We start from the raw sequence: 12,242 nt of genomic DNA on the forward strand, positions 1-12,242 counted from the left end.
GAATCTATCCCAGTTATTGATACTTGCTTTTATTTCTTGTGCTATGGGAGTCCTGTTGAGGAAGTCTGGTCCTAAGCCAACATGTTGAAGATCTGGACCTACTTTTTCTTCTATAATCTGCAGGGTCTCTTGTCTGATTCCGAGGTCCTTAATCCATTTTGAGTTTAGTTTTGTGCATGGTGAGAGATATGGGTTTAGTTTCATTCTGTTGCATATGGATTTCCAATTCTCCCAGCACCATTTGTTGAGGAGGCTATCTTTTCTCCATTGCATATTTTTGGCACCTTTGTCTAGTATGAGAAAATTGTATTTATTTGGGTTTGTGTCCGTGTCCTCTATTCTGTACCATTGATCTACCTTTCTATTTTGGTACCAATACCATGCCGTTTTTGTTACTATTGCTTTGTAGTAGAGTTGAAGATCTGGTATTGCGATACCCCCTGCTTCGCTCTTTCTGCTAAGGATTGCTTTAGCTATTCTGGGTTTCTTATTCTTCCAGATGAATTTCATGATTGCTTGCTCTATTTCTGTAAGGTACGTCATTGGGATTTTAATTGGAATTGCATTGAATCTGTATAGGACTTTTGGTAGTATGGCCATTTTGGCAATATTAATTCTTCCTATCCAAGAACATGGGAGATCTTTCCATCTTCTAAGGTTTTCTTTAATTTCTTTCTTTAGTGTTCTGTAGTTCTCATTGTAGAGGTCTTTCACCTCTTTTGTGAGATTGATTCCCAAGTATTTTATTTTTTTCGAGGCTATTGTGAATGGGGTAGTTTTCCTAACTTCTCTTTCTGAAGATTCATCACTTTAGTATAAAAATGCATTGGATTTATGAGCATTGATCTTGTAACCTGCTACTTTACTGAATTCACTTATGAGTTCTAAAAGTTTTCTGGTGGAATTTCCGGGTTCCTCTAAATATATAATCATATCATCAACAGATAGGGATACTTTGAATTCTTCTTTTCCTATTCGTATCACTTTAATTTCTTTGGTCTGTCTAATTGCTCTGGCTAGAGTCTGAAGGACGATATTGAATAGAAGTGGTGAAAGAGGGCATCCCTGCCTTGTTCCAGTTCCCTGCTTTCAGTTTTTCACCATTTAGAATGATATTGGCCATGAGCTTAGCATAGATGGCCTTTACAAAGTTAAGGAATGTTCCCACTATCCCTATTGTTTCTAGTGTTTTGAGCATGAAGGGGTGCTGTATTTTATCAAATGCTTTTTCTGCATCTATTGAAATAATCATGTGATTCTTGACTTTAAGTTTATTGATATGGTGAATGACATTTATTGATTTCCTGATGTTGAACCAACCTTGCATCCCTGGTATGAAACCCACTTGATCGTGGTGCACAATGTTTTTAATATGTTTTTGTATGCGATTTGCTAAAATTTTGTTGAGAATTTTTGCGTTGATGTTCATTAAGGATATTGGTCTGAAATTTTCTTTCCTCGATGTGTCTCTGTCTTGTTTAGGTATCAGGGTGATATTGGCTTCATAGAATGAGTTTGGGAGGGTTCCCTCCTCTTCTACTTCATGGAATACTTTGAGAAGTATTGGAATGAGCTCTTCTTTAAAAGTTTAGTAGAACTGGGCTGAGAACCCATCTGGTCCTGGACTTTTCTTTGTTGGTAGGCTTTTGATGACTTCTTCTATTTCATTACTTGAAATTGGTCTATTTAAATTGTGTATGTCCTCCTCGTTCAGTTTAGGCAATTCATATGTCTCTAGAAACCTGTTGATGTCTTTGAAATTTTCTATTTTGTTGGAGTATAGATTTTCAAAATAGCTTCTAATTATGTTTTGTATTTCAATCCTGTCTGTTGTGATATTTCCTTGTTCATTTCGAATTTTAGTGATCCGGGTTTTCTCTCGTCTTCTCTTTGTTAGTGTGGCTAAAGGTCTATCAATTTTGTTTATTTTTTCGAAGAACCAACTATTTATTTTGTCAATTTTTTGTATTTTTTTTTTTTGTTTCAATTTCGTTGATTTCAGCTCTGAGTTTAACTATTTCCTGTCTTGTACTACTTTTGGTGTTGCTCTGTTTTTCTTTTTCTAGGGCTTTGAGCTGTAGTGTTAGGTCGTTTATTTGTTGAGTTTTACTTCTTTTATTGAATGCGCTCCATGAAATAAATTTTCCTCTAAGTACTGCTTTCATAGTGTCCCAGAGATTTTGATATGATGTTTCTTTGTTCTCATTTATCTCTAAGAATTTTAAAATTTCCTTCGTAATACCTTCTGTTATCCATTCATCATATAATAGCATATTGTTTAATCTCCAGGTGTTGGAGTAGTAGTTTCTGTTTTTTACTCTTTCATTTATTTCTAATTTCAATACGTTATGATCTGATAGAATACAAGGTAGTGTTCTATCTTCTTGTATTTGCTAACATTGGCTTTGTGGCATAAAACATGGTCTATTTTAGAGAAGGATCCATGTGCTGCTGAGAAGAAAGTGTATTCACTCTTGGTTGGATGGTATATTCTATAAATGTCCATTAAGTCTAAATTATTGATTGTGTTATTGAGATCTATGGTTTCTTTGTCCAATTTTTGTTTGGAAGATCTGTCCAGTGGTGAGAGAGGCGTGTTAAAATCACCTAGTATTATTGTGTTATGGTCTATTTGGTTTCTGAAATTGAGAAGGATTTGTTTGACATACATGGATGAGCCACTGTTTGGGGCATAGATGTTTATGATTATTATATCTTGCTGATTTATGCTTCCCTTAAGCAGTATGAAATATCCTTCTTTATTCCTTCTGACTAATTTTGGCTTGAAGTCCACATTATCTGAAATGAGGATGGATACCCCAGCTTTTTTGCTGAGTCCATGTGCATGATATGTTTTTCCCCATCCTTTCACCTTTAGTCTATGGGTATCTTTTTCTATGAGGTGAGTCTCTTGCAGGCAATATATTGTTGGATTTTTCTTTTTAATCCAATCTGCTAGTCTATGTCTTTTGATTGATGAGTTCAGGCCATTAACGTTCAGGGTTATTATTGAGATATGATTTGTATTTCCAGTCATTTGGTTCATTTTTTAAATTTTATTTATTTATTTTTTGACACAACTTGTTTCCTCCTTTATTTAACAATTCTTTTAGGACAATTCCTCCCTTTGCTGATTTGCGTCTTTGTTTTTCATCTCTTCCTCATGGAATATTTTGCTGAGAATGTTCTGTAATGCTGGCTTTCTTTTTGTAAATTCTTTTAGCTTTTGTTTATCATGGAAGGATTTTATTTCATCGTCATATTTGAAGGTAAGTTTTGCTGGGTATAAGATTCTTGGTTGGCATCCATTTTCTTTCAGGGCTTGAAAAATGTTGTTCCAGGCCCTTCTAGCTTGGAGGGTCTGGATTGAAAAATCTGCTGATATCCGTATTGGTTTCCCCCTGAATGTAATTTGGTTCTTTTCTCTCACAGCCTTTAAAATTCTGTCTTTATTTTGTATGTTAGGTATTTTCATTATAATGTGCCTTGGTGTGGGTCTGTTGTAATTTTGTATATTTGGAGTCCTATAAGCCTCTTGAACTTGATTTTCCACTTCATTCTTCAGGTTTGGGAAATTTTCTGATATTATTTCATTGAATAGATTGTTCATTCCTTTGGTTTGTTTCTCTAAGCCTTCCTCAATCCCAATAATTCTTAAATTTGGCCTTTTCATGATATCCCATAATTCTTGTAGATTCTGTTCATGATTTCTTACCATCTTCTCTGTTTGGTCAACTTTGTTTTTAAGGTTAAATATTTTGTCTTCAAATCTGAGGTTCTGTCTTCCAGGTGTTCTATCCTATCGGTTATGCTTCTATGGAGTTCTTAATTTGGTTTATTGTTTCCTTCATTTGAAGTTTTCTGTTTTTTTTTTTTTTTAATATCTCTAACTCTTTATTGAAATGGTCTTTTGCTTCCTGTATTTGCTCTTTTAACTGTCAATTGGTGCAATCATTCAATGCCACCATTTGTTCTTTCATCTCATCATTCAATGCCTGCATTTGCTCTTTCATCTCGTTTGCTTCCCTGATCATTTTAATTATGTACATTTTGAACTCCCTTTCTGACATTTTTTCTGCCATGCTGTCATTGGATTTTATTGATGTAACATCTAGATTTGTTTGTGGCATTTTCTTCCCTTGTTTTCTCATATTGTTCAGGTATCAGTGGACCGCTGAGTTATTGCAGATTTCCTCTATTGACTTACAATGTCCCTGAAGATTTCTAATATATCCCCTCTTACCCTTCAGTAGCCTGAAGTCTTGGAGGAAGTTGATAGTGCGGTACTCTACAAGGAAGCTGCCTCTCTAGGGGTGGTGGCCTTCAGGTGGGTTATATTCCCTGCTAGTGGGCAGAGGTGCCTCCACTTGTTGACCAATGGTCATCCAAAGGGGAACTAGGCTGCGGGCTGAGGCAAGGCCTGTTTGTGCCTTTGTCTCTGGTTTTACCGTCCTTGTGGGGAAACCTCACCCAGCAGGAAAGACTCACCCGGTGGGGAGGTCTCGTTGGTCAGTTTCCATCCTAGAGGTTCCCCTCAATCCACAACTACCGCCTGGGCTGGGCTGCCTTCCTCTGCCTTGTTCCCAGGGGCTCAGACCTACCTCTTGGTTCTGGGAGCCTCACCCTTCGCAGACGAGTCCTTAGGCTGCCTCTCCTCAGAGAATCTGCCCGCAGTCCTGGAACCTTCGCTCTGCCCCTCAGCTTGTCTCTGTGGGGCTCTTCCACCAAGAAGCCGCCTAGGTCCTGGGACTCTGCTCTGCACCTAATCGCCTGGCTATGCGGCCCCTCCTCTGAGCAGCCACCTGGAGTCCCATCCAGTTGCTCTGAGTCCCAGAGACCTGCCGCACGCCTCTTCCTCCGGGCAGCCACCCGGTGTTCCAGTGTGGTCTCTAGGAGTCCAAGCAATTCACTGTGCACCTCCTCCTCCCAACAACCTCCCGTAGCCCTGGTGCATCACTCTGAGTCCAAGTGACCCACTGTACTCCTCTTCCTTCTCTGGACAGCCTCCCCCGGTGTTCAGGAGCAATCGCTCTGAGTCCAAACAGCTTGCCACGAAGCTCCTCCTTTGGGCAGCCGCCCGGATCCCCAGTGGTTGCTCCGAGTCCAAGCACTGTGCTGAGCGGCCTCCTCTACGATGCTCCCAGTTGTCCGTGTTCACTGTTCCAGCAGGGGGAGGGGTGTCTTGTTGGGCAGCTCTACTTCACAAAGTTCCCTGCGTTCTGGGACTACCGCCCCATCTGGGATGCCTCCCCAACGGGAGAGACTCACCCGGCTGCTTTGAGTTGGTCCCAAGTCTCTCAATATCTCAATATCCTCTTTTGAATCCTGAGTCCTGGAGCAACATGAAGTGCCGTGACTTACTGTTTATATCTAAGAGGGAAGCAAGAATTTGAGGTAAAGAACTGGCTGGGCTTGTTTGCTGGGCAAAGATCTAGTGGTTTACTTTGCAAAAGACACCAGATCTCATGATATCAGCTTTTTTTTTTTCATTTAAACTGATCAACCCCATGAAGGGATTCCACAATTTCCTGACTCCCAGTGTTCTAGGAGTTGATAGGGAAAAGGGAATCCTTGGTTTGATTCATCTAGAGTGAACCTCCATTTTCCTCATGAGGCAGGACAGGGGAAGTTGGCTGGCTGGGTGGGGTGGGTAAACGGATCTTGGTAAATAACAGCTCTCTATTTAGATTTTTTTTTTTTTTTCCCCTGATTGAAGATCACATTTTTATTCATTCTGGACCACTTTTCTTAGCACCAGTTTGTAAACCTTCGTCAGGTCCTGGGAGTTCTGGGAAGAGAGATTCCTAAGGACTAATCATTCAGACAAAAAATTCTTGGAGACAAAATGCAGCATTCCCAGATTATCTCTTCCCAAGATTTTGTGGGATAATTTCAATATTACAACTGTTTTACTGGGAAATCCTGGAGTAGGTTGCCTTGAAAAATCAGTAATTGGGTTTGTAAAATAGCAGGGCAGGCCCAATTTTACTTTGGCATTGACAGGGTGGGTCATTTACGGCTCCTGGGTAAGGTGTGGCTTCCTCTTCTAGGAAGTTCCTGAAGGCCCAGGTATCACGGAAGAAGTCCCACTTTTATCTTCTTTCTTTAGTTGCTAGGTGTCTGTTTACCAGGACCATCGTCATGCCTTTGAATTATCATCTTGAAATGATTGCCTAAGTCGCAGGTCAGGAACAGCAGCCTGTTCCCCCAAATCAAAAGGATCTTGTTGCTCCACCTCTCTCCTTTCCAGTATCAGTGCGTTGGGGTTTGCTCTCTTCGCCGTATCCTGTAGCTTGACCAAGTTCTCTATCAGTAACATCTTATCTTTGCCCTCATTAATGATTTGTTCATGAAGAAGCCTGATCATAATCTTCCTTCCCTCTGTGATCTGCCAGTAAAGATAGGTGATGATTAACACAATGAGGGTGAGGATGAAGAAGAAGTGCACGCTCCCGATGAGGTTGTGATAGATCCACACCACCCACCGGTAGCTGGGGCGCCCCCTCAGGGTGTCGATCCAGCCGTAGACGGAGTGGATGAAGGCAGGCAGGCCGTGGAACGGGCCGCAGTGCGCCGAAGGCTTCAACCTCCAGATGGTGATGGCCAGCGTGCACAGCACGCCAGTGAAGGACAGGAAGAAGAGCAGGAAGATGAAGAAGGTCATCATCTGTGAGGCCCGCCAGGCTTTGCTGGGGGGCTGGAAGTTCACCATCAGGCTGACATTTTTGACATAAAACATGATGAAAAGGGTGATCATCTGGATGAAGGGCAGCAGGGGGCAGAAGAACATTCCAATCCACACCAGAGTTTGTGCGTAGATCAGTTCTAGAACGTTCCTGGCAATGTCGAATTCCTGTAAGCCAAGACTTGTGATGAACCGCTTTCCAATGATCCTCCTCAGAAACTCCCTCAGGAAGGAATCGGCTAAGGAGAACACAAAGTCCATCAGAAGGAGCCGGTAGATCTCCTGGCCAATCAGGGTCTCCCAACTCTCTTCACCGGATAGGGCCACGATGTTGAACCAATAATAACAAAGAATTCCAATGATCGATATTTTTAGAAAGATGTTTCGGATCAGGAGGACGTAGACCTGGTGCCGGGGCAGCTCGAACCGCTCCACCAGCCGGAACATGGAATAGAAGCGCGGCACAGCCAGGTTGATACAAGACACGAGGAAGGGCGGTAACAGCACAGCTCCAGGGTTCCTGTGAGTCTTCAGGAACTCGGAGTGTACTCGGCCAGGTAATAGACGGCCACACAGCAGGCGATGGCCAAACCGCTGGAGACCAGCCAGGCGGCCACGTGAGCCGACAGGCAGGTGAGCTGCTGGTGAAAAGTGAGCTTGGTGTTCTACAGACGGATCTCCGACAGGTTCTCCCTTATCTCGGTGCTCAGATTCTTCTGCTTGGGCTTCACGGCTTTTTCATGCGTGACGGTGAAGTCCCAGCAGAAGATAAGCTTGGCGATCCCTCTGGAGTAAATGTGGGATTGATGAAGTTGTTCCGGAAGTACTTGGCCATGCTGAAGAGCAAGCTGAAGAAGCAGATGATCAAGCAGGCCCCGATGGTGAAGAGGTAGGCCAGCTGCATGTTGTAGGAAATCCCGCTGCCCCCATGCCGGATGGAGGAGTTGGTGTAGAAGCCATAATACATCACCGTGTCCCTAAAGTAGCCCGCCCCGGTGAAGAACTCCAGTCCCGTGAATGGCAGGGTGTTCTCCGCCACGGTCAGCTGGGGGATGACGAGGAAGCTGAAGTTCACGATGAAGGAGAAGATGTTGAACTTCAAGAGCCACTTCAGAAAGTTGAAATAGGAGAGGACGCTGGTCCCGAACTTGCCCCCGATGACCTTGAGCGTCTTCTGCCACAAGCTGGTGGTGTTGAGGAGCTCAGAGACACCGTTCCTGGATCTCCAGAAACCCCGAGAGCAGGAGTTGAGACACTGAGCGCAGCACCGGAGCTCCAGGGTCCGGGGACACTGCTTGCTTCTCTCTTTGTCGACCGCCTTCCTGAGCTTTCTCTTCTCCTCCATGGTCCTCGGCTGGTTCCTGATGGTCTTGATTCTGTCCCTCGATGTCATGGGTATCAGTGATGCTATTAACTTTTGTCCTTCGGGTGACTTGTGCCAATCACATTCAGACAATGTTAGGTTTCCATAAGTGTAGACAGGCCCACGTTCACCCACGTAAGCAGGGTTCACATAGCCAGCTCCAGGAGCACCTGGCAGACACGGTTCACTGCGGACCTGCCACCTCCATGGAGGTCATTTCAATGCTTCCTGGGTAATCTTCACTCTCTCTCCTAAGTATGTCCAAGGGACCATTACTCCTGATCATTTCCTGGGTCTCAGAAGAGCCATAACCAGGACCATTCTTATCATTCTTGTCACCTGGGTAATCAGGTTCCCCCCAAAACTTTGGAGCATTCCGATAGTCCTCAGCATTGGGATAGTCTGGTTCCCCCCAAATGTGTGCAGAGCTAGTTTTATTCTCAGCACCTGGATAATCAGGCTCTCCCAGAGCATCTGTATATGAATTGATGCTGGAACCGGCATATTCTAGATTCCTCCTGGAGCCTGGATGGCTGGCATTGGCTCTGGGGCCAGGATGGTTAGAGCTGTCCTGTGCTCCTGGGTAGTCTGGTTCTGCCAGGGATCCCAAATAACCTGGATTTATCCTGGAGACTGCAGACATTCCACTACTTCCGGGGCTTGCAAAATCAGGATGTTGCTGAGATCCAGGGTAATCTGGCTCTCTGGATAAGCCTGGATGGTATGGATTGCTCTGAGATTCAATATAATCAGGCTCTGGCAGAGATCCGTGATGGTCTGGACTTGTTCTGGAACCTGCAGAATAGGGATTGTTCCTGGCACCAGGATAATCTGGTTTGCTGGGAGATCCAGGATAATCTGGTTCTGCTAGTGATGTGGGATGGTCTGGATTTGTTCTGGAGCCTGCAGAGAATGGATTGCTCCTCTTGCTGGGATAGCCTGGATTGGTCTGAGGACCTGAGAAATCTGGATAATCCTGAATTTTCAAATACCCTTGAGAATGGTTCGGAGACCCTGAATAGTCAGGGTACCCCGCATTGCCCCCGGGGCTGCTGCTCCTGTAGTAGGCGGACATGCTGGCACAGACTCTTCACCCCTGACTGTTAAAACGTTCCTGTGTCTGCAGTCACTTGGGGATCTTTTTCAAACCTGTTCAGACTCAGGCGCGTCTCCCACCCCCGCATCGTGGCGCTGCGCCCCGGCCTACGGTGTGCGCGGGAGAAGCGCGCCACTGGTCCACACTCGTCTTTCTTCCTGAACTCTGACTCCTCCCTCTCGTCAATGTTCTCCTGGCATCGGTGCAATAAAGAGAGCAAAGTCCTTTGCAGAGGCGACTTCACTTCTTGGACATCATAAGGAAGTGCCTAGGCCGCCTACCCAAAGCGAGGCGAGGGGAGAAGCAGCTGCCTGGATTCACTCTTGCACATGGCATCCTTCTGGAACGTGGCTCCCCTGGACACCCTTAGGCACTCGTCCTAGTCAGCTTTTTGGCTGCCAAAACCAAAAAGACCTGACAATTAATTACAGGAGGAAAGGTTTATTTGGAAGCTCAGGGCTTCAGAGATCTCAGCCCATGGAAGGCGGGCTCCATGCCCCAGGGCCTGGAATGAGGCAGAACATCAGGAAGTGTGTGGCAGAGGGAAGCCGCTGGGGACATGGCACCGGGAAGCAGAGCAAGTTCCACTCTATTTAGATTTTTAACCATGTTCTTGTTTTCAGCTTTGCCCCTCACCCTTCTCCCTCTGTAGTAAGCAGTGTCTCAAATTCTGCATACTTCCTAGGATTCTGGAGCTTCAACCAGCTTACTTGTTATTGGCTTTCCAATATTAATTCCTCTGCTTGAGTAAGTCATTTACCACTAGTCCATCCAATTTCCATCTTCCAAAATTATCTCCTGTCTGTTGTTATCCTCTCTCCTCTTCTTTTGGTTCTAGCATGGTGACATTTTAGGAAGGAATAAAAGATAACATATGCATTTGAGCTTCCACATTTTCTGAGCAGCCCCACTAGCGAGCTACAAAGAAATTATTACTACTGAAGCCTCAAGTACCTGTCATTGAGAATAGGTGGTTCAGTGTTTTGTGATTTTGGAATGGGGAATCCTATTACCCATTGCTCATTTCATTCTTCCTTAAGTACAGATGTTCTGATAATTGTTCCCACACACCAAATATCCAGGGCCCCACCCCCTTTATTGGGGGTATTTGTGTTAATGAGGATTGAAAACTTTCCATACAGGGCAATCAGTGGTTGAGGTACTGGTTGAAAATCAAGTGAAGTTCTGACCACAGGTTAATAAGAACCGTTAAGGGCTGGGGTTGTGGCTCAGTGGTAGAGCACTTGCCTAGCATGCGTGAAGCCCTGGGTTTAATCCTCAGCACCATGTAAAAATAAAATAAAGGTATTGTGTCCACCTTCAAGAAAAAAAAAAAGAACAGTTAATGTCATTGCTTGGCAAGGGCAATGGGGCATTCTTGCTAACATTCTGAATACTGAAGCATTCTGCTCCCTTGTTAGTTTCTGGGCCTAATTGTCACTTGCCAGTCTACTTGCCCAGCTCCTATGAGACTGTGACTTTCACCTTTCCTGGACTACTTTCCTTGGACTACTTCAGGACTTCCGAGGTCCCCTTCTACACCCTCACTCTTGTATATTATCCCACCCCATTTCTTTTTTTTAATGTAGGTGAACTCCTTGTTTCTTCAAGAGGTCTTTTCTTTCTTTCTTTTTTTTTTTTCTTTTTTGTACTGGGGATTGAACCCAGGGCTTTGCACATATTAGGCTCAAGAGAGGTATTTTCTTCTTTCTGCTTTTTCTTCAAGTTAAATTATTTTTTTTTCTTAGTCTTTAGCATTTGAACTAATGACCCATTAAACCTGGAACCGAAATAACTGACAATCTCAAAAGAAGCTTCCTTCTGAGTAACCAGCCTAATGTTTAAATTCTTCTAGAAAGTGACAGGAAACAAACGAACCCTATTACACCAAAGGAGGGGAAGAAAACCCATCAGTCAAACCTCTATCTTGAAATCGTCTCCTCTTATTTGGTGTCAAGGATCTTTGATGACCTAAAATTGTGTTCTCCATCCAAGTCATTTGGAACTCCTATAATATTCCATCATCCAGTTAACAGTTATTTTTTAAGTGCTAATTTTGTGCTGATTCTGGAAAAACAAAAGTCAATAGGTTCTTCTATAAAGGACCTGATGTTCTAGATTAAGCATTAGGCAGTAAACACCTAAACCAAGTGGGTGTAAGAGCAGAAGAACGAGTTAGGTTCCAAAGCTGGTAGTTTCTAGAGCAGGATTATGGGCCAGAGTTCTTGGGGAGCAGGAGAAACAGGCCAAAAAGAGGAAGAAGATCAGCGTATTCAGAAGGTGAATACCATACCCTGACAGATTCAGTGGAAACCATTGAAGCTAATTTCCTATTGGATCACACCAAATAAGGTCTATCTTTTCTTTTTTTTCTTTTAAAAAAATTTTTTACATTCAATATCTCTAGTAATTAGAGAAATGCAAATTAAAACAACTCTAAGATTTCATCTTACTCCAATTAGAATGGCTATTATCAAGAACACAAACAATAATAGATGTTGGCGTGGATGTGGGGAAAAGGGCACACTTTTACATTGCTGGTGGAGTTGCAAATTGGTGCAGCCACTCTGGAAAGCAGTGTGGAGAATCCTCAGAAAACTTGGAATGGACCCACCTTTTGATTCACTTATCCCACTCCTCAGTTTATACCCAAAGGATTTAAAATTACGTTACTACAGTAACGTAATCATATCTTTTCTTTTTTAAAAAAATAATATTGCTGACACTTTTTGCTGAGAGTAAGAGGAAAGATTGAATCTTTTCCCTATAATAAATCAATTGCTGGTAAAATAGAAAATGAAGAGCTGAAAGTTCTTCCAGATAGCATATAAATGTCTTTGCTGGAAAGTACTTTGCTATTAAATCAATCTATGCAGTTAGGCCAGGTAATTCTCCTTTCTAAGTTGATTTTGTGGCTGAACTTTCATTATATTTTGAAGGTGGTTGGTAAGTAAGATAAATGAAAGACAAATTTGGATAAGGATATATTCGGCATTATGTTAAGTTTATGCAGTTAGATATCTTTCCTATTTTGAAATCCTGTTCTTATTTATTCCAGTATTCTTCACTTTTTGTCCTAAAAATTTTATTGGCAAACA

General features: G+C 43.1%; 1 protein-coding gene across 1 annotated transcript; it reads right to left on the reverse strand.

Moving 5' to 3' along the window:
• Positions 1-5,710: 5,710 nt before the first annotated feature.
• Positions 5,711-9,720, reverse strand: LOC306654705 (transmembrane channel-like protein 5). Its single transcript, XM_079128548.1, is given in 5 exon segments — positions 5,711-7,230; positions 7,233-7,350; positions 7,354-7,487; positions 7,490-8,234; positions 8,236-9,720. Coding segments are annotated over 5 exon segments (2,976 nt in total). The 5' UTR covers positions 9,124-9,720; the 3' UTR covers positions 5,711-6,139.
• Positions 9,721-12,242: the final 2,522 nt, after the last annotated feature.

Source organism: Sciurus vulgaris (assembly GCF_902686455.1).
Source record: "Sciurus vulgaris genome assembly, chromosome: 2".
Lineage (NCBI taxonomy): Eukaryota > Metazoa > Chordata > Mammalia > Rodentia > Sciuridae > Sciurus > Sciurus vulgaris.